The 21,862-nt window shown below is 38.0% G+C and overlaps 2 protein-coding genes across 3 annotated transcripts; one reads left to right on the forward strand and one right to left on the reverse strand.

Moving 5' to 3' along the window:
- Positions 1-12,204: 12,204 nt before the first annotated feature.
- Positions 12,205-13,893, forward strand: LOC121801277 (GDP-fucose transporter 1-like). Its single transcript, XM_042200731.1, has one exon. It carries the CDS (start codon positions 12,616-12,618, stop codon positions 13,657-13,659), a length of 1,044 nt encoding a protein of 347 aa, XP_042056665.1. The 5' UTR covers positions 12,205-12,615; the 3' UTR covers positions 13,660-13,893.
- A 5,442-nt stretch (positions 13,894-19,335) lies between these two features.
- LOC121801201 (protein DEHYDRATION-INDUCED 19 homolog 3-like) lies at positions 19,336-21,862 on the reverse strand. Of its 2 annotated transcripts, none has more exons than XM_042200654.1 (5): positions 21,536-21,862; positions 20,945-21,087; positions 20,391-20,468; positions 19,817-20,073; positions 19,336-19,605 (listed from the first exon to the last, which is right to left on the reverse strand). In XM_042200654.1, exons 1-5 carry the CDS (start codon positions 21,609-21,611, stop codon positions 19,515-19,517), a joined length of 645 nt encoding a protein of 214 aa, XP_042056588.1. In that variant the 5' UTR covers positions 21,612-21,862; the 3' UTR covers positions 19,336-19,514. The 2 variants fall into 2 exon arrangements, with proteins under 2 accessions (XP_042056588.1, XP_042056587.1); XM_042200653.1 differs by having other exon boundaries at positions 20,945-21,114; positions 21,536-21,861.

Here is a 21,862-nt window from a genome sequence, read left to right on the forward strand (position 1 = left end):
TTGTTCGACCCGGCTACACCGAAGTAAGCATGCCAGATCCAGAGCCGATGGTCAGCGACGGCTTCAAGGATCATCGTCGGGTGGCTGCCCTTGTATTCACTAGTGAATTGGCCTCTCCACGCCGTCGGACAATTCTTCCACGCCCAGTGCATACAGTCGATGCTCCCTAGCATCCCAGAAAAGCCGTGCATCGTCTCGTGCATTCTCATTAGGCTCTGGCAATCTACAGCTGTCGGCTTTCGCAAATATGTGTCGCTGTAGGCCTCCACAACTCCCCTACAAAATCTCTTCAGGCACTCGCAGCCTGTTGTATCCTCGACGTGGAGGTACTCGTCGAACATGTCAGCGCTGGTGCCGTAGGCCAACTGAAGGTTGGACTACCGTCCTCCGAGGAACTCCTGTCGTCGTCGTGGTTCATTTTGGTTTGTGAGAGATGGAGAAACGTGAGAGATGAGAGAAATGAGAGATGCGAGAAATGTTCGTATGAAAAATAGAATGACAATCGAGGTTTAAATAGACTAATTTCAAATTTAAAAATGAAAAAATAAAAACGCGTTGCATCGTCCGCGGCGCCCACAGTGGGCGGACGATGGCGCGGACGATGCCCTATCGTCCGCGCTTCGTCCGCGGAGCCACAGTGGCGGACGAGTATCGGGCGCGCTATCGTCCGCCCCACTGTGGATGGCCTGATAGTATTCCTATTTTAAAAATGAATCATTTTATTGACACGGATTAAAGAAAATGAGCAGTCTTTAATTGGGATGGAATTACTACTATTCTTATGTACTAGTACTACTTATTTTTCTACCTAAAATAATAGGTCAAGCTCATCACAACACAACTTTTAAGTAAGATTCTCCTAATGAGATTAATACAAATATCAAACGATTACAAACAAGACAATCTATTAATTCCACGAAATTGAGATGCAATTGATCCGGTTTCTATCCATTCTTTCCGCATCTTTATATAATAAGTTTCGTGAAAATCAATAGATTCCGAAATCCAAATGAAAAGGATATAAAAACAAAATTCACAAAAATAAACGACTCCAACATTACTTAGGGTGGTTATTACCCATTTCCGAAAATGTAATAGAATAGTTATACTTCAAATGCATGCATCTTCAGCTATTTTATAAGCATTTCGAAATAATTTGTCATGGAATTGACTAAGATCTTAATTTATTAGGAGATATTTAACTTTCAAAATTCAAATGCATGCATCTTAATTCATATGCAACTCGAAGATGATGTTAATTAGGAGTATTTCACAGTTACAATAACTTATCATAACTTATTTTGTGTCTAATTGGAGTGCTTTCTTCTTAAATAAATGACCTTTCATGAAATTTCTTAATAATTTACTTTGAATTCATGGTTTTCTTTTCCCTTCTTATTCCATTTTCTTCTTTCCTTTTGCTTTGACACGATAGTAATAAAACGAAAGCCTTTTATAAGAAATTCCCCAAACTAAAATAGCATGACAAATAAAATAAAATAAAAAGAAGTCGATACAAAATATATAAATTTTTGCCGACGTGCAAAACTTCTCACAACTATTTAAAACAGTAAGTTGAAAACAAGTTATAAAGATTTAGTTCCATTTTACGACGATTTATATTTTTTTTCATTTTGTTTTATATTTAAAATAGTAAGTTGAAATTTAATGCAACAGTACTACTCCATTAAGAATCGAAAGTGGAAGTGCAAACATTGTGAGTGTGGTTATGTGTGTGTGAGTTTAAATAATGTTGGGAAATTTGTGTTATAAACCATCTCAACCTCACATAACCTTGACTAATCAGATCACCGTGTTTTTGTTCTAATAAATTACACTAGTTAAGAAAATCAGTGAAGCTTCCTTCCTAGGTAGTTTCCTCTCAAATTCCCTGTTTATCTTATATTTAAACCACCATTATTTCTTAATATTTCTGTTAGGCTCGTGTCCATGTGAAGGGGATCGAGGCTGGTTCGGGATCATGACTCGGGACTCAGGCTCGGGTGGAACAAGAGCTCAACCATGCATGCAGTTAGAAGGAGTTAGTTAGTTAGTTATAACTGATTATACTTTTCAACCGTGTGGAAGAGAGAGTTGAACGTTCCATGCAGAGTATATAAAGCTTGAGAAAGAAGAGTTATCCGAGATAAGAGAAGGAGAATCAAAGAGTGAGAGAAGAGAGAAATCGTGTGCTCATATCTTGTGATTAGATAGCGAGTGTGTATAGCTCTTCATTCCGTTTGTGTTTCCGGTTGTAATCCTCACCATATATTGTGAATAAAGAATCTCATATAGTTCCCGTGGACGTAGGTTTGATCAAAAACCGAACCACGTAAAATCCTTGTGTTGTTCTTCCTTTCGTTCGAATCAGATTCAATCATCGTTGCAAACTTACAATTGGCACCGTCTGTGGGAACATTCGAAGACGACGATGGCGATGGCTAGATTCGAAGCCGAGAAATTCAATGGCTCGAACGATTTTGGATTATGGCAAATCAAGATGAGGGCGTTCCTAACTCACCAAGGACTGGATGAAGCTTTGGAGCAAGGCGCGATGGATGAAAAATCTGACGCGAAACAGAATGAAATCTTGAAGAAAGCAAAGAGTGTGATCATTTTGAATTTGGATGACAAGGTGCTCCGAGAAGTTGCTAGAGAATAATCCGCGGCTGCGATATGGAAGAAGTTGGAGGATCTCTACATGACCAAGTCGCTAGCCAACAGGTTATATCTTAAACAACGCCTATATTCTTTTAGATTCAATGATGATAAGGCAATTGCGGATCAACTGGATCAGTTCAACAAGATACTAGATGATTTGGAGAATTTTGATGCAAAAATGGAGGAGGAAGATAAGGCCATTCCATTGTTGAATGAATAGCACTCTGACTGTCAAAATATACTTCAAGTTGTTTCTGACCAACACCTAATTCTTTCAGCAGCCCATGAAGCTAAATCGCCTCCTTCACAGTTTCAGTAATGGCCATGTACTCTGCCTCTGTCGTAGACAAAGCTACCGTTGACTGCAAGGTAGACTTCCAACTAACTGGCGCACTCGCTAAAGTGAACAAATAGCCAGTAGTAGATCTTCGCTTATCCAAATCACTAGCATAGTCAGAATCACAATATCCAACCGCAAAATGACCAAGTGATTTATCTTGCTCAAACAACAAACCAATATCTACAGTATCTTTGATATACCGCAGAATCCATTTCACAGCTTGCCAATGACCCTTTCCTGGATCATGCATGTATCTGCTCACAATACAAACAGCCTGTGAAATGTCTGGTCTTGTACACACCATTGCATACATCAAGCTTCCAACTGCGTTAGCATAGGGAACTTTCGCCATATATTCTCGCTCATCTTCCGTTTTTGGAGATAACTGAGAACTAAGTTTCAAATGAGGAGCAAGTGGGGTACTTACAGATTCGGAATCATCATTTACACCAAAACGATGTAGTACTTTGATCAAATACTGCTTCTGTGTCAGCCAAAGCTTGCCTCCATCTCTATCCCTTGTAATCTCCATACCGAGAATCTTCTTGGCTTCCCCCAAATCCTTCATCTCGAACTCTTTACTCAACTGAGCCTTCAATCTGTCAATTTCAACTTGGCTCTTTGATGCTATCAGTATATCATCAACGTATAAGAGTAGGTAGATGTAGGAACCATCTTGAAGTCTGCGCAAATACACACAGTGGTCGTATTTGCTTCTTGTGTACATCTGATCCTTCATAAACTTGTCAAACCGTTTGTACCACTGTCTTGAAGACTGCTTCAATCCGTACAACGATTTGTTCAACTTGCAAACCCAATTTTCTTTACCAGCAACCTTGAATCCCTCTGGTTGAGTCATATAGATTTCCTCCTTCAGATCACCGTGTAAAAACGCGGTCTTCACATCAACTTGAGCTAGCTCCAAATTCAGCTACCAAAGCCAACAAAATTCTAATTGAGGTATGTTTAACAACAGGAGAAAATACCTCATTGTAATCAATTCCCTCTTTCTGGACGTAGCCTTTAGCTACCAATCTTGCTTTGTAGCGAACATCATCTTTGTTAGGAAATCCCTCTTTCTTTGCAAAAACCCATTTACATCCAATTGTCTTCCTGCCTTTCGGCAATGGCATCAGCTTCCACGTCTTGCTCTTCCGAAGAGATTGCATCTCTTCTTCCAAAGCACCTTTCCAACCATCGCTTTCTGAACTTTCAATGGCTTTCGAAAAGATACATGGAACATCATCAACAACTGGAAGCGCATATGCTACCATATCCGCAAATCGAACAGGTTTCTAATTTTTCCGCCTCGTTCGCCTGACTGCAATTGGCTCTGATTGCTGCGAAGGTTCTTGGGGTGGAACCTTTTCATCATCTGACTCTTCTTCTTCCGTAGGAGAGTCATTTGTGGTGTTCGTAGTTGGGATCACAACTGCTTCTTCGAACTCCACCTGCTTCGGTGTATACTCCATCTGCTGCGAAGCATCACTACAATTTGGATTTACCTTATTCAACATGGAAGATTCATCAAAGGTAACATCCCTACTTACAATCGTCTTCTTAGACTCCAAACACCATAATCGATATCCTTTAACACCAGCACTGAAACCCATAAACAAAGCCTTCTTTGCACATGGATCCAACTTTGATTCAGTCACATGATAATATGCAATAGAACCAAAAATACGCAAAGAATCATAATCAGTTGCAGGTTTACCGGACCATACCTCCAAAGGAGTCTTGCCATCAATGGCAGAACATGGCAAACGATTGACAATGTGTTGAGCGTATGTGATGGCCTCAGCCCAAAATTTCTTGTCTAGCCCAGCATTAGACAGCATACAACGAACTTTCTCCACTAGTGTTCGATTCATACGCTCTGACACTCCATTCTGTTGTGGTGTATTTCTCACTGTGAAGTGCCGAACTATGCCACACTCTTGGCATATATCTTGGAAAGGATCACTCTTGTATTCTCCACCGTTGTCAGATCGGAGAACCTTGATCTTCCTCCCCATCTGATTTTCAACTTGAGCTTTCCATTTCAGAAAAATCCCAAGGACTTCATTTTTGCTCTTCATAGTTACACCCAAACTCTCTTGGAAAAATCATCAACAAAAGTGACAAAATAGTGTCTACCTCCAAGTGACGGAGTCTTGGCAAGTCCCCACACATCTGAGTGCAAGTAATCCAGAATTCCCTTCGTATTATGGATTGCAGTGCCAAATTTTACTCTTCACTGTTTTTCCAGAACACAATGCTCGCAAAACTCTAATTTGCAAGACTTCGTACCTTTTAATAATCCTTGCTTGGCGAGAATTTGTAATGATCTCTCACCAGCATGTCCCAATCGCAAATGCCAAAGCTTCGTCGCCTCTGCATCCTTCTTGTTACTCAAAGTTGCAGTTGCTACTGTCCCAACAACTGTACTACCTTGATAGTAATATATATTGTTCTTCCTCACGCCTTTCAACATCACCAATGCTCCTGAAGTTGCTTTAAGAATTCTATCTCGCATCATCACAACTAGGCCTTTAGATTCCAAGGCTCCCAATGAGATGAGATTCTTCTTCAACTGGGGCACGTACCGCACATCCTTCAGAATTCTGGTGGATCCATCCTGATTCCGTAGCTTGATTGAGCCTATTCCGACTGTCTTACATGGACTGTCGTTTCCCATGTAAACAAGTCCGCCATTGAGTTCTTCAAAATCAAAGAACCACTCCCTGATAGGACACATATGATAGGTGCAACCTGAATCCAATATCCACTCGTCTGGATGCAATGTTGAAGGTGAAACCGTCAAAGAACAATCTGACTCCGCATCATTTTTGTATTCAACAACATTTGCATCTTGCGAAGCCTTTTCTTTCTTCTTCAACTTTGGCCAGTCTTTCTTCCAATGTCCTTTCTCATAACAGAAAGCACACTCATCTTTTGCAACTCGCCTTTTTGATTTGGACCTTCCTCTTCTCTCCTTTGATCGGCCTTGTTGACGACTTCTTGCCACTAATGCTTCATCTGTAACTGCTTTGCCTTTCATTTTATCTGTCTTTCGCAATTCATGACTATACAAAGCAGAACATACAGTATCTAAAGACACATTCTCTTTACCGTGGAGTAATGTGGTCTCCAAATGTTTAAATTCATCAGGTAGAGACGACAAGAACATCAATGCCAGATCCTCATCCTCAAATTTTACATCTAAATTTAGCAGGTATGCTACTAATTGGTTAAACAAAGTAATGTGTTCATTCATAGTGGTACATGGTCGGTATTTAAATCGGAACAACCTTTTCTTCATAAGGAGCTTATTCTGACCACTTTTATTCAGAAATTTATCCTCCAGTGTCTTCCACAATCTATGTGCAGAAATCTCATTCTTGACAGCATACTTCTGCTCCCTGGACAGACACGACCGAATTGTTCCACAAGCTAACCGATTTATGGTACTCCAATCTTTATCATCTACATCTTCTGGTTTCTTTTCTTCAATGGCAATGTCAAGACCCTGCTGGAAATGAGAGTCTAGAACCTCCCCCTGCCACATACCAAAATGGCTAATACAGTCAAATATCTCCACTGTCAATTTCATATTTGACAGTGGAAACCTCGACCATGATGACGAAGAACTAGCCTTGTTTTCTTGATCATTACCCGCCATTACAGACTCAAAATAAAGTATTCAATAATACAAACAAATAGAACCAAGGACGAACCTTGGCTCTGATACCACTTGTTGAGAAAACCGGGTAATTTTCTCTCAAATAGTGAAATGAACAGATTCAGTAATTTCAGAGTTAACCCAATGGGGTCTACTCGATAAAATTACTTCTCCAAATAATTTCTTTGGAAAGACTGGTGGGGACACTGTCCCTCTTAAATACCAGATTACTAACAGAATTTATCAGTTAGTGTATTTATCACAATATAAAAACACCCAACAGAACCGTACAAAACACTACTACCAAACCTGCAAATAATATTGAATACAATATCACAATAGAAAATAAACCCAGAAATAAATGCGGAACAAAATAAATAATAAAGAAAGAACACACCCGAGACTTTGATAACAGAGTTCGGCCAAATTGCCTACGTCTCCGAGCACCCTCTACAGAGCCCGTTTATATTTAAATGGAGAAGGAATACAATTTGAGGTACATTATGAGGGAGGAGTTCTCCTTTTATAGGTAGCAACTCCCCCCCAACTAATCCTATTCCCACCGATGTGGGACAAACATTTTGCCAAATTTCAACAAAGCGAGTGTTAGAGAAGGTGTTAGCAACGCGTTCAAAGTCAAAGATCAACACGGAGAATGTGAGTTGCAGTGTTCATTTTCTTAGTCATAACATAACATAACAAATCTAGTTGAGCTAGTACTGATGAGATGACATGATGATGGTGGGGTGTATGTATGTATTGATCAGCTTATCAGAAGCACCATCCGCCGCAGTTGAATGATCAAGTGTGGCGCTTGGATAAGATAGGTAAAGACGGCGCATGCCATAAACATCTCTCCAAACATGGCATTTCCAGCGTTGGAGATTTGTTGTGCCATGAATCCGGCCTCAGTGCGCGATGTATGATGCATAGATAGATAGATAGATAACATATGAATTGAATTGATCACTGTGTTTTTTTTGTGTGTTAGGCACTTGGTAAGATCTCCAACAAGAAATGGGGTATAATAGTGGCACTGCACGCTGCTGAATGCGTGTTAGACGACAAGAAATATATTTACACGAAGGCGCAAGGGACTTCCCTGATGTTCAACTCCATCTACAGTCTGATTGGAGTAACATTTGATGGCCTCACTTATCTCTCCTTAAGCATAGTCTCCAAGCTTATCAACTGGTAGTTGCTTCTCTTCACTTCACACTTGTAACATTATTTGATTGTCTTAACTCTTTGTATATTTTGCCAGAAAGCGGTGGAGGAGCTCAAGCAGCGCGCTTTTGAAAACTTAAGCAGCTGGGAAATTTGTGAAGCAGATCTTAGCATGCTTCCTCAAACTATGGGACAAGGTAATCCAAATTCCAAAAATGTTGGGCTAATAATCTTAAATAGTAGTATATGAAATAAGGTTTTGTGATAGGTGAGGTAGAGATGGAGATGAATACTCATCATCCAACGCTCGAAAATGTGTCGTTTGAGATGGGAGATGCTTCACAAATGGAAGGATTCAATGTGACATTCAACAACTAGTTTTGGGTATAAGTAACTGTAAGTACTTCTTGGACAAGACTATACTGTAAGTCGTGGAACCACTTCTTGGACAACTCTTTTGGCCGAAAAGTCATGCCTAATAAATTAGAGGCCATTTCTGTAAAAACTTTTGTTAAGATGTACTACTATATATTCATATTCTGATAGTACTGTGTATATTTTCTCAACCATGCTTGTATATAACCAGTGTACATTATTATATTTGGATCAAACAATTCAAAAATAACATGAAAACAACATAATATAATTAATAGGTATCCAAACTCTTTCCTCCTCTATTATGCCCACCAAATACGTGCAAAGTTTTTAAAATTGGTAGAAAATGAAAAGAAATCAAGCTTTCTTTTGTTCAAGGAAATCAATCAATCTATTACTCCCTCCCTCCATAAAGAATAGTTGAATTTTACTCGCTCTTTATTTTTTTTACCTACTTTACCCACCCTTTTCTCTTTCTTTGTCATAATTTACTCAATTTATCTCATTTTGATTAAAAAACAATTATGAAAGAGAAGGCCATATATAATATATTTGCTAAGGTGGAGTAGGAGTAGTATACTAATATTTTTATTTTAGTAAAAAATGAGGCCATCTCATTAAAAAGAAAAATTCGTGTATTTCGATGGAGAATTAGTAAGAGCATCCACTACGCGTCGCGCCGGCGTCCCGCGACCCGTCCCGGAGAGACAGGTCCGTCGCGCGACGCGTTGCAGCTCGCCGTCCCGTCCCGTCCCGCGCCCCGTCCCGCGTCCCGTGTCGCCGAGACAAGCGACGGGCCGTCTCGCCACGCGCCTAGGCGACGTGGCGCGACCCGGCGTCGTGCGTGACGCCCACTCACCGGCCCGCGAGTGGGCGTCATCACGTGCTGACGCAATAAATCAATTTTTTAAAAAAAATCGAATTTTAAAAAAAAAATATTTATAAAAATTGTTTTTATATTTAAAAACAATTTTTACAAATAAATAAATACAAGAAATTCGTAATAGCCCACATATATTTGATGGGCTTGCAAATTTATGAAACTCATTCTTGGTTGCTTCTCTTTTATAGAGACAATTTTGAATGTTTTATGTTCCACTTTCGATGTGGGACAGAGTCATTTTTGGTTGCTTCTCTTTTATAGAGACAACCTTGAATGTTTTATGTTTCACAACCTTGAATGTTTTATGTTTCACTTTCGATGTGGGACAAAGTCATCCTTGGTTGCTTCTCTTTTATAGAGACAACCTTGAAAGTTTTATGTTCCACTTTCAATGTGGGACACAGTCATTCTTGGTTGTTTCTTTTTTATAGAGACAACCTTGAATGTTTTATGTTTCACTTTCGATGTGGGATAAAATCATTCTTGGTTGTTCTTCTTTTATAGAGACATCCTTGAATGTTTTATATTTCACTTTCGATGTGGGACAAGAATAATTTTGTCCCACATCGAAAGTGAAACATAAAACATTCAAGGATGTCCATATAAAATTGTATTTTAAATTATGTCATTTTTATTTTTTTTAGATTTTAATTATGTTTTTTTTTAATTTTAAGTTGTATTTTTATTTTATGTTGTAATGTTATTTTAAGTTTAATGAAGTGTGTTTGTTTTAATTGAATTGGGTTGGAAAAAAAAAATAAAAAATGAAATCGAATGAATAGTTATTAAGGGACGGAATAAGGGATGGTTAAGGGACGGAGCGTTGCACGGTTGTGGGCCCGGGCGGTACTATTCATGCCTGCTCTCTGGCAAGAGCACAACACCCACAACTGTGCTCTTCCGCAAGGACGAGCACAATTAATATAAAATTCAATTACACAAAAACATTTTCATAATACTAAAATTCATTAAAAAAACCACAATAAAAATAACAAATTACAAATAAAATAAAAAGACATAATTAAAATCCTAAAAATTAAAAATTACATAATTAAAATACTAAAAATTAAAAATTACATAATTAAACTCCTAAAAATTAAAAATTACATAATTATTGGCTAATATAACCCGAGGAAGACTACGCATCCGGCGGCACCAACCCCAATTGTTTTTGGAGACCCAATATCATGGACTCGTGCGTTTGAAGTTGCGTGGGGGTCATAGTTGACCTATCGGCCATATTGAGTTGGGCCAAAAGGGCCCACAACGAGTTGTTCGGGGGTGGAGGTGGAACATAGGGTGCGGGTTCGGGAGCAGGGGCAGATGGAGTCGCGGCGCGACGTCGTTCGGCCGCCGCCTTCTTCCTACCTTGCGGTCGGCGTCAGGAACCGCTTGGTTGGGCATCGGGGCTACCCAAGTTAGCTTCGGCGAGTTGGCTAGCCACTTCTTCGCCGGCGTCGGATAGGGATGCCGACCGTGAGCGTTTGGAGGAGCCGCTAGAGGAGGATGTTATGCCTCCCTTATACTTCGGGTGCGTCCGCGTCTCCTGCCAAACGTTAAGATATTTGAACGACTTACCGTTCATGGATTGGTAGGTGCTCAGCGAGGCGGTGATGATGTCGACCTCGCTTCGGCCGCTCCCGGCATTCCGGGACTCCTGGATGAAATAGCCGTTGAACTTGCCAATTTCTTCGTTGGCTCGGCCGATGCAGTTGCGCACCATACTCTCGTTGCGCTCGATCGTTCCCGGCGGCCGGTGTGCATTGTACCGGCTAGAGACGCGCCACCAAAAGTGATCGCCGGATTGGTTCGTTCCAACCACCGCATCTTCGGAGATTTCCAAGTACGCCTTGAACAATCTTTCCATCTCCGCCGGTGAGTACGGTGTGCGGACACCGGCGCGAGATGGAGGATTCGGCATTTGGGAAGGGGCGCGAGGCCTAGGCTCCGGTGTCCACCCGTAGCGCCCATCGGAGGCACCTTGATCGTCGATTGGGTATGGCCGGTAGCCACTCGGAACGCCCGAATCTTGGGTGAGAGGAGGGGCCGAATATTCCGTTTCCGGACTATGAAACGGTTGCGAACCGAACCATTCGGGGTTCCAATCGTGAGAGCCGCTTGGGTTGTCGTCGTTACCGGACATAGTGGTGTTGTAGGGTGTGAGAGGAAGATGAAAATGGATATGAGAGATTGATGATGAGAATTGTGTAGTGAAAGTGTGAATTTTTTGGAGTGAAATTGGGGGTATTTATAGATGAAAGTGTGTATTTTTGGGGTAAAAAAAATAAAAAAAAAATAAAAAGTGGGGAAAAACGGTTATAAACGGATATAATTTTTTGGGAAGTGAAATTTTTTTTTTTATTTTTTATCGATTTTTTTAATAAAAATCCGATTTTAAAAAAAAATAAAAAAATGTTTGAAACCAACGGCTATGCCGTTGGCGAATCAGAGACCGCCACGTGTGCGTCCGCTGGCACGGACGTGCTCGATACATCGAGCAGCGCCGTGCCAGCGGCGCGGTTGCAGCGGTGGCGGTCCTTCGCCTTGCCGCTGGCACGGACGGCGGTGGCGCCAACCGCCACCGCTGCGGATGCTCTTATGTTCCACTTTCAATGTGGGACACAGTCATTCTTGGTTGTTTCTTTTTTATAGAGACAACCTTGAATGTTTTATATTTCACTTTCGATGTGGGATAAAATCATTCTTGGTTGTTCTTCTTTTATAGAGACATCCTTGAATGTTTTATGTTTCACTTTCGATGTGGGACAAGAATAATTTTGTCCCACATCGAAAGTGAAACATAAAACATTCAAGGATGTCCATATAAAATTGTATTTTAAATTATGTCATTTTTATTTTTTTTAGATTTTAATTATGTTTTTTTTTAATTTTAAGTTGTATTTTTATTTTATGTTGTAATGTTATTTTAAGTTTAATGAAGTGTGTTTGTTTTAATTGAATTGGGTTGGAAAAAAAAAATAAAAAATGAAATCGAATGAATAGTTATTAAGGGACGGAATAAGGGATGGTTAAGGGACGGAGCGTTGCAGGTTCCGTCCCTTAGTTAAGGGATGGAGGATGTCCTAAGAATTTATGTTCGACCACCCATTCGTTCCCATAATCATGGCGTGGTATCCAAAATCCAACAAAACAAGCTTCTTTTGCCGGTCGTAAATCTCAATCTCGATCTCAATTGTAGATATTTTTCTTTGTCTTCAATGATTTCGTTGGTTGTCAGGTTTTACCATTGATTTTTCCTCCAAGATTTAACTTCCTCGTCCTTTCTACTGTTTACCATTCAACGCATTTAACCTTGATTTACACATTTCTTGTCAATTTTTCCTCAATTCTTTCCTGCTTATTTCCCCCTCAATTTTTAGGGTTTCTCCCCCCCCCCCTTGATCTGTGAGAGATCATCCGTAAATCTCCCAATTTACTCATGAATCCAAGTCGAACCATTTGAATTCGACCCAGATTTAGCTTGAACTCAGCTAAATTTCTCCAATTTGAAAAACCCCCGCGCTGATGGCTCTGATACGGTTGGAGGCGCCCAAGCAATACTACGCCACCAGCAGCTTGGTGATCGGCTATGCTCTGTGCTCCAGCCTGCTCGCTGTGATCAACAAATTCGCGATTACCAAATTTAATTACCCTGGTTTGCTCACTGCTCTTCAGTATTTAACTTCAGCTGCAGGCGTTTGGATTCTGGGCAAATTTGGTTTCTTGCACCACGATCCCTTCAATTTAGATACAGCCAAGAAGTTCCTGCCTGCAGCATTGGTGTTTTATCTCGCTATTTTCACCAATACGAATCTCCTTCGTCACGCCAATGTCGATACCTTTATTGTTTTCAGATCTCTGACTCCACTTCTTGTGGCGGTTGCTGACACAGCGTTTAGGAAACAGCCTTGCCCTTCCAAACTGACTTTCCTTTCACTGGTGATCATTTTGGGGGGCGCTGTTGGGTATGTGGCTACCGATAATGGGTTTACGCTGACTGCTTATTCTTGGGCTTTCGCCTATTTGGTGACTATCACCACAGAGATGGTTTACATCAAGCACATTGTCACTAATCTTGGGTTGAACACTTGGGGATTTGTGTTGTACAATAATCTTTTGTCATTGATGATGGCACCCGTCTTTTGGGTTTTGACAGGGGAGTATGCTGATGTGTTTGCAGCTCTGGGATCCTCGAGCGGAGCGGATTTGCTTGAACCCGTTGCGTTTTCTGCAGTGTCTCTGTCTTGTGTGTTTGGGTTGCTCATTAGCTTTTTTGGCTTTGCAGCTAGAAAGGCGATATCTGCGACTGCATTTACAGTTACAGGGGTTGTGAACAAGTTTTTGACTGTTGCTATCAATGTGTTGATTTGGGATAAGCATGCCACTCCTTTTGGTTTGGTATGTTTGCTTCTGACTATTGTTGGAGGGGTTTTCTATCAGCAGTCTGTCACTGGAGGAATTGGGACTGCTCCTAACCAGCGGGAGTCCAAGCAAACAGACAGTAAGAACGATATCAAAACCGATAGGGACGAAGAGGAGGGAATTTCTGGTAAACTTTCTGGAGTATGAGTGTTCAATTTGTCATTAGCTGCTGCAAGAGGGCACCACTTATTTGATTACACTCGTCAAGCATGTAAGCCAGAAGCTGCGTTTTATTACTCACTTTCTTAGATTTTTATATATGCAGAATGTTTTTAATCATATCAATCATTCACTATCTAAGTCCGGCCATGTTTTAACTAGTTATGGATGAGACTCTTTTTCCATATGAATTAATGGTGAGAATCAGTAAAACTTATTTCATCTGCCTTTTAAGGTCACTTGTATGGTTAAATTTTCATGTTTAGCTGCCAGAGTCATATACTTTATACCTTACTGCCTCTGTTTGTGATTAACTAACTTTGGGCATCTATTTCTTTATCAAGTCACTTGTTATTGAATTGATGAAATCATGTTTCGATAGCCATTACAAAGCAATCGTGTATATGCTTGAGAAAGCCATATGCATAAACTCTCATCCTTTAGTGTCTAACTGAGCTGCAAAGTTATTATTATGCTTATAATAACAGAGCAGCTGCTCCACGAAGGGTTAAGTGTGATCTTTACTTTCTCTTGCTTTAGGTTGTTTGTTGGCAAGAGTTGAACCTCCTGGTCTTGTATCATGATTGAAATAAAATGAATATAGCTTCATATTGAAACGTAAATTTGGTGGGTTGAATTTTGCAAATGCAGAAATACTATTGCTTGATTCAGCTATCTTTATTTTGTACAAAATGTAGTGATTATGTCTGTTATCTAGCAAGTGTGATCATATTGATGGACAGTTAATTACATTGCACTTCGCATTTTTTGACCAGGATCACTTTTACTATCACTGTAGACTGTAGTGATGTTTTTCTCATGGAATGGGAGGATATCTTGTTCAATTAAAAAAGGAAATTATTTGTACTTAAATACTAGTTGGGAGAAATTAGTCATTTTGTGGATAGGTGCACTATATTTTCTTCTATACTTGGTCTAGCATATTGATTACTGAATGCATATTCTCCCTGTCCTGCCACCACCTTTTTTCAAATAATACATGAACTAGTTACTAAAGTTAATCCTTTACCATGATTACTGGAAATTGGATTAATATTGCAGATCTTAGTGATTAGTTTATGATATTTGCTAGGTTGTCTTTACATATGAAAAGGCGTTGGTCCCTTAAATTAAAAGAATTGTTGTGATGAACAAATGCAGTAACTTTTCTAGGTCAAAATTAAATATTACAAAAGAAATTGTACTTCCTTCTGTCTCTAAAAAAAGTTTGAATTATTTCCTTATTAGTTCGTTACTGAAAAATACTCTCTCCATCCCCAAAAAAATAAACTATTTTTTTCATTTTGGGTCATTTTGAACCATTAAAAATGAAACATTCCTAAAATGGAAATAACACTATTTCGACTTTTTCCTCACTCTTACTTTACTCTCTCTTCATTAATTCACAAAATAACACTGCATAAAATCATTTGCTAGAAATCAAATGTTTCATATTTATTGGGACGGAGGAGGGTGTACAACTTTGTCAATTTTTAGGGGACTTAAGGAGTATGAACTTTTTAATTTTGGAATAATTAAACAACGTATTACATTTACACATAATTTTATTTACAACTTATGTCACCACTACACTATACTACTAATGATGTGGAGTTACTTTTCACTAATATTATTTATATTACCCTTTATTTCTACCCTCCAAGGTTTTTGAAATCCATGGGTTTTATCTTGACAAAGATGTGGGACAGTTATATGTTATATTTTAGTTTCAATTGCCAACACCCTCCCTCAAACCCTTCAAGGTGAACCTTGGAGGGGTTGGACTTTTTTCTAATCGATTGGACAATCGGTCCAATTTTTTTCGATCGGTTGGGACCACTTGGCCCAAATTTTCAGCCCAGTTATACTACTGGATCAGTCATTTTTTTCGGTTTCAGCCCAGATATATTGCTGGGTCAGTTAAATATGACCCACAATCGGCGACCCGCTCTGATACCATGATAGAAATCCATGGGTTCCATCCTAAAACCAATTGGTGATAGGAGAAGGGGCCCATGAGACTTATATACTAGTTTCAGTTTTATCTTGACACCGATGTGGGACAGTTAAATGTTATATTTTAGTTTCAATTGCCAACATCGGGGATGAAAGGAGTATCAGATATAGAAGTTATAAAAGAAACTATTGAGTTATAAGAAAAAAACGAACTATTGAGTTGAAAAAGAAAAAACGAAGTTATTTTGCCTGCGAAACTATTGAGTTAAAAGAAAAAAACGAACTATTGAGTTGAAAAAGAAAAAACGAAACGAACTATTGAGTTGAAAAAGAAAAAACGAAGTTATTTTGCCTGCCTTAGCCTACCCAATCCTTAATGAAGCTAGCCAATCAAAATTTTCGATTCCATTGCAGATATAAATAGGGTTTGTAAATTGTATTGATTAAGTTGTTTTTATTGGAAATATTGTAGCCTTTTATACGGTTAAACTCTTACTATTACAAAAGAACTAAAAACTAGAACGTAAATAAAACAAAATAAATACAATAAAAGAACAAGATGCAAACTATAGTCTTCTTCAAGTCGAGTCGAGGTATCCCTCTCTCCGCAAGACGAAATACGCCCCGGCTAGTGCTCACGGATTGACGTAATGTCCCCAAAGATGAAACGACTTTCCTCCTATCGAGTTGAAGCACCTCAAACTCGTAGGCTCCGGCGAACTTGAATTGGAGGCGAGAACCGAGCAATGCAATGCTCATAATGATGCGAACTAGAATGCTTGAGAGCTAGAGAGAAGAGAGAATGATTTGTTGGTGTGTTTTTCATCTCTCAAATCCACACCTATTCATAGGATATGAGTGACCATATGAGAGGTCTTGGCATTAAGGAACCTCATAAAAACATTTTGGAGGTTACCCTAGAAGTGGAAAGCCAAAAGACTTAGAAAATGAAAAGCTTAAAGCTCTTCAAATTTCTCACGTTTTCAACAATTATTGGGTCAATCTGGTAATGATCTAATTCTATAACGTTTAATTTGAATCGGACAGGGTCTGACTCAATCTAGAGTCATTGACGAAGTGGCTATGCTGAGCTTCTTTCTATAAATTTGGACTAGCCCAGTCCAGGACCACTGCTCAGTGGTCTTGGACTGGAGCAGTGGTCCTGGACTGGGCTGAATTGCATTGTCAACTAAATTTTAATATATTTAAAAAAAAAATTATTTATTTTTAAATTTTGGATATTAAAAATAAAAAAATAGTTGCATTTAATCTAAACAGCATTCTAATCTAAAAATACAAAGATGGGCTAAAACAGCATTCTCAACCGAAACAACTTCTACTACTATCCGTAGTATAGGAGCCATCTAATCTCAGCTTCTAGAACATGTTACCATCACTTCTTCGTGCAAGCCATGAAAATCTTCAGCTGCAAAACTACCAAATATAGAGTTTGAAATTGTGTTTTTGTCATAAGGGTGATGTAATGTAACACAGTGAGCACTTATATCTCTGTTTCAGGATGCGGCAAGCACATACTCCCTCCGTCCTATATTTAAAGAGAGCCCTTTAGACTTCACACGAATTTGAAGAAATTGTTTGACTTTGTGAAAAAAGGTAAAGAGGGAAAGTGAGTAGAATGTGAGACTCATTTAAAGTATTAGTTTTATGGATAGTGATACATTCACAAAATTGGATATTTTAGGTATTTTACATTTATAATAAATTTATGATGATTGATTAATTTAACGTATCACGTTATTACCCTTCTGTGATAATTTAGGAAAAAATAAGCTTTCTATAATCAACATCTTCACATTAAGGCATCTTCATAATTGATGCATAATTTCTTCTTCCATTTCTTCATTCCATATCCTCAAAATTTAAACTCTATTGCAAATTAATTATAGTTTGAATAGTGAAGTAGATCAATGAACAATTACAGACAAAACTATGAGAGAAACTTAGGGCACGTGGAGGGTGATTCATACGATTGTATATTTTCTAATTTTCTTTATTTTATTTTTTGATAATATATATGTTTTTCACTTTTTCTTATTTAATTATATTATTGGTTGTTCTAAATAAATGGACAAAGAAATTTTATATCATAAAATTGAAATTGACAGTTTTTAAAAGTTAAAATTTAATTACAAATAACGGATATATTGTCGGATACTAATTGCAATGAATTTCTCGGATTGCATGTACATATAACTAATATCTTAGTATTATCATCCAATGAATTAATCATATTCATTCGCATCCAATTATTTTATTATCAATTCACCTTTATAAGTCTAAGTTATAGAAACAACTACATGTGCGTGTATACTTAATTTCTAAATGTTAACATCCAATGTAATATTAGTAGTCATTCATATCCAATTATTTTTTATTACTAATAAATTCTTAAAATTTTATATCATAAAAATGATTGTACGTGTATATACTTATTTTTTAAACATTATCATCCAATGAAATAATAATAGTCATTTAGATCCTAACTAAATTTTTATTATTAAATATTTTTTAAAATTATAAGTGATAAAAAATAAAGTAATTAATTTCTTAATGTTATGAAAGCAAAGCTACTTCCTATATCCATGTTCAGTCTCGGTATCATCATTTTCTTTGATGCCGAGAAAGTAAAGCTAATTCCTATATTCATGGAAGGGTTTGTATTGCATTTATTAGCCAGAATTATACCATAATGTAAGTTGGGAGTGATTGTGATTGGACTTTACAAATATAAGAAAAAGGGCAAATGTAGTAAAGAAATAAGTAGTTAATGAGAAAACCGGTTTAAAATTCAAGGGTATATGTATATACAATGTTTGTTACTTAATCTTTACTCTAGTTTTATATAATGAGCGTGAGTGTAAAAAGTTGGGGGACTGCGGGGTCTGCATATGAAAAGTGGAATAAAGTAAATGGTTCTATAAATCGTGGATATATCAAAATGGCGAAAGGGTTCTTTAAATGGTGGAGAAAGATAATTTAGTAGTTTGATTAAGTGTTTTTGGATATGTAACAAACTGAGAAAATGTAAAAGAAGATAATGGGAGATAAACTTCCAATTTCATCTCTCACCTATATCCAACTAGGTTAGTATATCTACCTTTAAGAGCTATCTACTCAGAGCAGCTAAACCAACACCAGCAACTAGTCCATTCAAATGATAACTCATACTCACAAGTTATATAGAAATCCTTGTGAGAACTAACCTCAAGAAAGCATCATCAACTTTACCTTCTTTCAAGTATGCTTTGATAAGAACTAGTGATGCAAAGAGTATATAAATAAGTAATTTAGAACTTAATCCGACAACAATGCTGCCTATGTAAGTGCGTGCTTATAAAGATTCTTACTTACATCAGTGATTTCAGCATCACCTTAAATTGCAGAAATAATACAGTTTAAGATGTGCTAATAAATCTCATAAGCATTATATTACAAATAGTGGATTTGTAAGGCCGCTATTGTTCGCCGGATGTGATGAAGGCGGACACTTAAAGAGATTTCAAGCAACAATAGCGGCCTTACAAATACACTATTTGTAATAAATTCATAAATAAATTTGTGATTTTTTCAAAAATTTTATCGACTACTGAATTCTAATGATATCTGAAATTTGACATTTTTTTATATTGGCAGAAAGCCAAAATATATGCCGACTTGTACTAATACTACAATCAACAACAATGCAAATTACTAATGCGAGAAGTCCATTCTTTTGCAACCAAAGCACAAGAAAAATACATCATCAATCTTCAACACCTAAAACTAACCTCTACATAACATTTATTGCTACAAACTTATTTTACTTTCAATTCTCCATGCCAAGGCCTTTTTAGTCGCCACGAATTGGCAGCCCCATCTCGAGCTGACTAAGGAATTATCATCGACATCAGCAGTCCTTGCACAAAGTCACTTCTCTTCGATTTCTCCTCATGATCTTTGATCGACATTGGAGGATTTCTGCATAGCAGTACAATGCTAGAGATTAAGAACCAAAATTAAAATATTGTGAAATACAGTACTAATACACAAATTGACCGAAAAGCACAAAAGCAGAGAACTAATATATGGTCTTATTTTAAGACCAGAGACATAAAACACACCAACAAGTCTTCTCACGATAGATCCATAGAACCAGAGCAAACACTGTTACAACTTAAAAACAACTAACCTCTCTGAAATGCTCCCAGTAGTGCTTGTCTTGGTCATTGTCAAATCAGCTGAAGAGTTTGGAGGAACGCTTTCATAATCTTCAACCATTGGCAAAATAAATGATGACAAAAGCGGGTCAGGGGCTGCATTGCTTGAAGAAACTGTGCAGGAAGATCCTCCAAAAAGGGACTGTAAGTTCCCTTCTCTTAGCTCTCGTTTCAACAAGGAAAGAGTAGAATGGGAACCAGATTTTCGTGATTTTCTCTTGCGCTGCATGTAATATTTAGTCAAGGAATTCAAAGTTGTTGGTCACTTAAGGAATAGAGCATGCAATTGTATCTGTTATAGGAACAAATAAAACAGTCATTTGAGCTTAGACATAACATGACCGGCATTACATCTGCACAATGCTACTTTGATTACTTAAAATCCAATTTTGTGAATTGCAGCATCAATAATTAGTAGAAATCTTGTGGCGGATTATTTAAAAGGACGGACATAGAAAAATAATACATGCTGGACAATAAACTGCAAGTAATGGCTTCAAGAATGAATAAAATACTTGAAAATGATAACGTTTCTGAGAAGGATATCTTAAAAATATTCCCGTGTTGCAGCGTTATATGAGCTACCATATCAACACCCATCCTCACCGCACAAACTGGACATACCTGCAGGAATAGAGCATGTATTAGTAGTTTTCTTAGAGAAAGCATCTGGATGAATATCATCAGTATGCTTTGATTGCTTTCAAACAAAGAATCCTTAACAACCAGGATTTGAATCCATAACAACAAATGACTACATCACAAGAAAAACAATTGTGGTGTTGAAGAACTGAAAAGTTGTACATATAATCTCCTAACATCTGGGACATACTGAGTCTTGCCTAGATTACATATTCAAAATTGACTCATCCCAACAAGTGCTATAGTACCCCAAAAGACATGTAAATTATCATTTCCAGATATAAAATTGGTTTCCTTATAAAATAAATTACATCATGTAACTAAGAAATGACCATTTAGTGAGACAAGTTTCAGCTGAGGAAGGCCAATAATAACCAGAGAGACATCCCAAACAATCCAGAACAATGCCTAAGTTTTTCCCCATAATTGTACACTGATATAATTGGACTCACACTCACCCCATTCTTGGCTTCTACAGGATGCTCGTCATCAATGTGGCAGCAAAGTCCCACAATATCAAAATAGTCCGAACAGAAAGGGCATGGATATTCCTCTCTTATATCATCATCCATGTCAATCTCCTCAAAGCCCATGAGCATTTCTGCATCAAAGCCATCCCATTTCAATCCTATAGATGATACAAAAGCAACGAGAAGCCCATCAACACCAAAAATAAAAGAACAACACACACAAATGCAGCTGTGAGATTTAGAAAGTCACATAAAAATCCAATCTTTACAAACACATGCGTAAAAAGGCATAGGATGAAACAAAACCTCGAAGGAACTCATTCCTTGACATAGAAACCAAACACAGTTAGCATAGGCATCAACAGATAACAACAACCTCAGATGAAATCACACAGAGATTCAACAAACCCTAGATTAAAAGCTCAATCTTTGAAACGAAAATCACCGCCCCACCAACACAGGTGAAGCCCATCAATATTCAACGAAGACTACATCAATCATTACAGTAGCTAACAAGAACCCCGTATAAAGAGAGTAAAAAAGAGTTTTTTCTTAAAACAAAAAAAGGCGAGGCTTTACCAGATCGAGATTGAAGAGCAGATTGATAGCGCTTGGAGGCAGAAGACAAACGAGCAGCCCAAGAATTAGAATCCATGGCTTCTTTCTTGTCAACCCCAAAATACAAAAAATATAATTTGATTTCTTTCTGTGCAAATCCCGAGCTGTCTTCTTCTCACGAGCTTATCAAATCAAACCAATCAAGGGTACTCGTGATGAAATTACTGCAAGGAATTATTCCTGAGAGTTGAGAGAGAGACGATGATGGCGATGAGATGAAAGGTAGAGAGAGGAGGGGGCTTGGCTGCCTTTGCAAGGTGAAATGAAAATCCACCGAAAGGAAGGAGA

The sequence above is a fragment of the Salvia splendens genome, chromosome 4, assembly GCF_004379255.2.
Source record: "Salvia splendens isolate huo1 chromosome 4, SspV2, whole genome shotgun sequence".
Taxonomy (NCBI): Eukaryota; Viridiplantae; Streptophyta; class Magnoliopsida; order Lamiales; family Lamiaceae; genus Salvia; species Salvia splendens.

Bases quoted from the DNA above. Each gene is read 5' to 3' on its own strand.
- LOC121801277 (XM_042200731.1), top strand. From the start codon at position 12,616: ATGGCTCTGATACGGTTGGAGGCGCCCAAGCAATACTACGCCACCAGC.
- LOC121801201 (XM_042200653.1), bottom strand. From the start codon at position 21,611: ATGGATTCTAATTCTTGGGCTGCTCGTTTGTCTTCTGCCTCCAAGCGC. The intron at 20,469-20,944 runs GTGAGTGTGAGT...CTATTCCTGCAG, and splicing joins CTGTAGAAGCCAAGAATGGG to GTATGTCCAGTTTGTGCGGT. The intron at 19,606-19,816 runs GTTAGTTGTTTT...ACTGCTATGCAG, and splicing joins ACTGGGAGCATTTCAGAGAG to AAATCCTCCAATGTCGATCA.